This window comes from Myotis myotis, unplaced genomic scaffold (assembly GCF_014108235.1).
Source record: "Myotis myotis isolate mMyoMyo1 unplaced genomic scaffold, mMyoMyo1.p scaffold_m19_p_2, whole genome shotgun sequence".
Classification (NCBI taxonomy): domain Eukaryota; kingdom Metazoa; phylum Chordata; class Mammalia; order Chiroptera; family Vespertilionidae; genus Myotis; species Myotis myotis.
In genome coordinates, this window is record NW_023416324.1 from 135,854,258 (window position 1) to 135,857,322 (window position 3,065).

Below are 3,065 nucleotides of genomic sequence, written 5' to 3' on the forward strand. Positions count from 1 at the left end.
TAGAAATTAAGCATACACTGACTGAAATAAAGGATATTATGCAGAGTTCCAACAGCAGACTAGAAGATCGCAAGAATCAAGTCAAAGATTTGAAATACGAAGAAGCAGAAAACACCCAACCGGAAAAGAAAAAAGAAAAAAGAATCCAAAAATATGAAGATAGCGTAAGGAGCCTCTGGGACAGCTTCAAGCGTACCAACATCCGAATTATGGGGGTGCCAGAAGAAGAGAGAGAGCAAGATATTGAAAACCTATTTGAAGAAATCATGACAGAAAACTTCCCCTACCTGGTGAAAGAAATAGACTTACAAGTCCAGGAAGCACATAGACCCCTAAACAAAAGGAATTCAAAGAGGACCACACCAAGACACATCATAATTAAAATGCCAAGAGCAAAAGTCAAAGAGAGAATCTTAAAAGCAGCAAGAGAAAGAAAGTCAGTTACCTACAAGGGAGTACCCATACGACTGTCAGCTGATTTCTCAACAGAAACTTTGGAGGCCAGAAGGGAATGGCAAGAAATATTCAAAGTGATGAATGCCAAGAACCTACAACCAAGATTACTTTATCCAGCAAAGCTATCATTCAGAATTGAAGGTCAGATAAAGAGCTTCACAGATAAGGAAAAGCTAAAGGAGTTCATCACCACCAAACCGGTATTATATGAAATGCTGAAAGGTATCCTTTAAGAAGAGGAAGAAGAAGAAGAAGAAAAAGGTAAAGATACAAGTTATGAACAACAAATACACATCTATCAACAAGTGAATCTAAAAATCAAGTAAATAAATTGATGAACAGAATAAACTGGTGAATATAATAGAATCGGGGCATAGAAAGGGAGTGGACTGACTACTCTTTCGAGGGGGGGCGTCTAGGGGGGAGGCATGTGGGGGGTGGGGGAAGAGACTGAACAAAAATCGTACACCTATGGATGAGGACAGTGAGGGGCGGGGGGTAAGGGCAGAGGGGTGGGTGGGAACCGGGTGGAGGGGAGCTATGGGGGGAAAAAAGAGGAACAACTGTAATAATCTGAACAATAAAGATTTAATTTAAAAACAAAACAAAAAACAAAAATGGTACACCTATGGATGAGGACAGTGGGGGTGGGGGGGTAAGGGCAGAGGGTGGGGTGGGAACCAGGTGGAGGGGAGCTATGGGGAGAAAAAAGAGGAACAACTGTAATAATCTGAACAATAAAGATTTAATTTAAAAAAATAAAAATAAATAAAGCCCAGATGGAACTGGCTGCCTTTGGGATTCCAAACCCGGTGGTGCCTTCTCATTTTCAAAATGAAGTAGCTAGAGAAGAGAGAAGCTGTCACTGGGGAAAGCCTAGGAAATAAAATCCGGGTTTCTGTTTCTCTGAGACCCCTCCGTGTCTGATGCTGTGGGGAATAAAAGTTTTAAAACGTTCCAAGTGTATTGTATTATCTCGCCGGTGGCTTGTCTACTTTTATCTCATGCTTCACCCAAAATGAAGAGCATTAAGAAAACTAAGTTCTTCGAGCTAATACTTGTAAGCTAGCAGGGACTTAACATGTAATTCCAGTCCAACAAACATTTATTGAACATCTGTTGTCAGATGTAGGCATCTTTTTAGAAAAAATACCTCCATTTCAGGTTTATTTCTATACCATTTCCTCCCCTCAGCGATAACGAAGCTTTTTGGAAGCTTACTGAAGTTATAATTACGCTGTGCACAGTATTCTTTTCAGAGGGGACATAGTCGCTCACGGTCTGTGACTTGTTCACATGGAGGAGGGGCCCGGCGTGTGCTCGCCCTCTCGGGAGCACGCAGCCCTCCCAGGCCTTTCCCTCTTCTAAGCCCCAAGGGCCCTTCTTTGCTTCTGTGACTTGTTCCCTGAGCCTGAACAGCCCAGCTGGCTCCCTTCCACTATCTCTGTAACTTGCTAAATAAACTTTCTCTTGAAGTTTGAAAAGAAAAAAAGAAAAGGGACCCAATTCAAGGTATTTTAGCAAACACAGTGCTACCCATGCATTTCTTAACCCTGTAGGCCAGCGACACCTGCCTGGATGTGATTGGCGGCCGGGACACGCCAGGAGCTAGAGTAGCCCTGTGGGCGGAACATGGGCAACTGAGGCAGAAGTGGAGGCTGAACAGAAACGGCACCATCAGCTCCTATCTCAGCGACCAGCTTGTCCTCGATGTGAAAGGTGGGTTTCCCCGTGAGTCATGTTTCTGGATTCCATTTTAAGTTAAACCTCTTCCCGCTCCTGGGTAACGAAAATCACTATGTATAAGAGAGAGATTAAGTCATTTTAAATTATGTTTGGAAAAAGTTAAGATTTGCTGTTTTAACAAACAAAACCATTAGCCACGTGGATCAAGCAGGAGAAGCCTGAGGACACCGCCTGAGGCTCTGCTCATTGATGCAGCTGAAAAACTTACACTTGTCATGCGGGGATCTTTAGAACATTTTCACATTTGAATATCAAACCATAAAATATAAGGTTTCTTAGAAATAAACATCTCTAACTTTTTGCTGTAAATTGCTCTAGTCCAGTGGTTCTCAACCTTGGCTGCACATTAGAATCACCTGGGAATCTTTTTAAACTCCTGATTTTGGGATGAGGCCCAGAAATCAGGATTTTAAAAAGATTCCCAGGTGATTCTAATGTGCAGCCAAGCTTGAGAACCACTGCTCTAATCCTTAAAAGCCCTCAGCTGAAACCTATGGGAAGTATTTAACCTTGTTTTTTCATCCAGCAAGGTCAGGGCCAGCACGGTCAGGGCTGCCGCTGCACTGGGTTAGTCGTAGCCACTGTTGATGTAGAAACAGAACAGTGCCTGGCACTCAGCCAGAGTCTCGAGCACCTGGTTCTCAGGCTCCGGGCGGGGCGGGGCACACCTCCCGTGCATCACCTGTTACAGCTCTCATGATGAGGTGAAGAATAGCTCAGCCTGTGTAAACTCGGGTTCCCATTTCAGCCCGCTTTGTAATGACATGCTAATCGACCCAAACCTCGGGCTGAACAATAGCTGGTGGACACAGTTGCGCACTTGTGTGAAGACATAATCTTTTCTTTTGGAATTTCTATTCTAG

The 3,065-nt window shown here is 43.7% G+C and overlaps 1 protein-coding gene across 4 annotated transcripts in view; it reads left to right on the forward strand.

Moving 5' to 3' along the window:
• Positions 1–3,065, forward strand: part of CRYBG3 (crystallin beta-gamma domain containing 3) — a 131,278-nt gene that overhangs the window by 126,526 nt on the left and 1,687 nt on the right. For all 4 annotated transcript variants that reach the window (XM_036352724.1, XM_036352725.1, XM_036352727.1 and 1 more), the window contains one exon: positions 2,016–2,175. In XM_036352724.1, the coding sequence (XP_036208617.1) occupies positions 2,016–2,175 (160 nt within the window). The remainder of the gene's footprint in view (positions 1–2,015; positions 2,176–3,065) is intronic.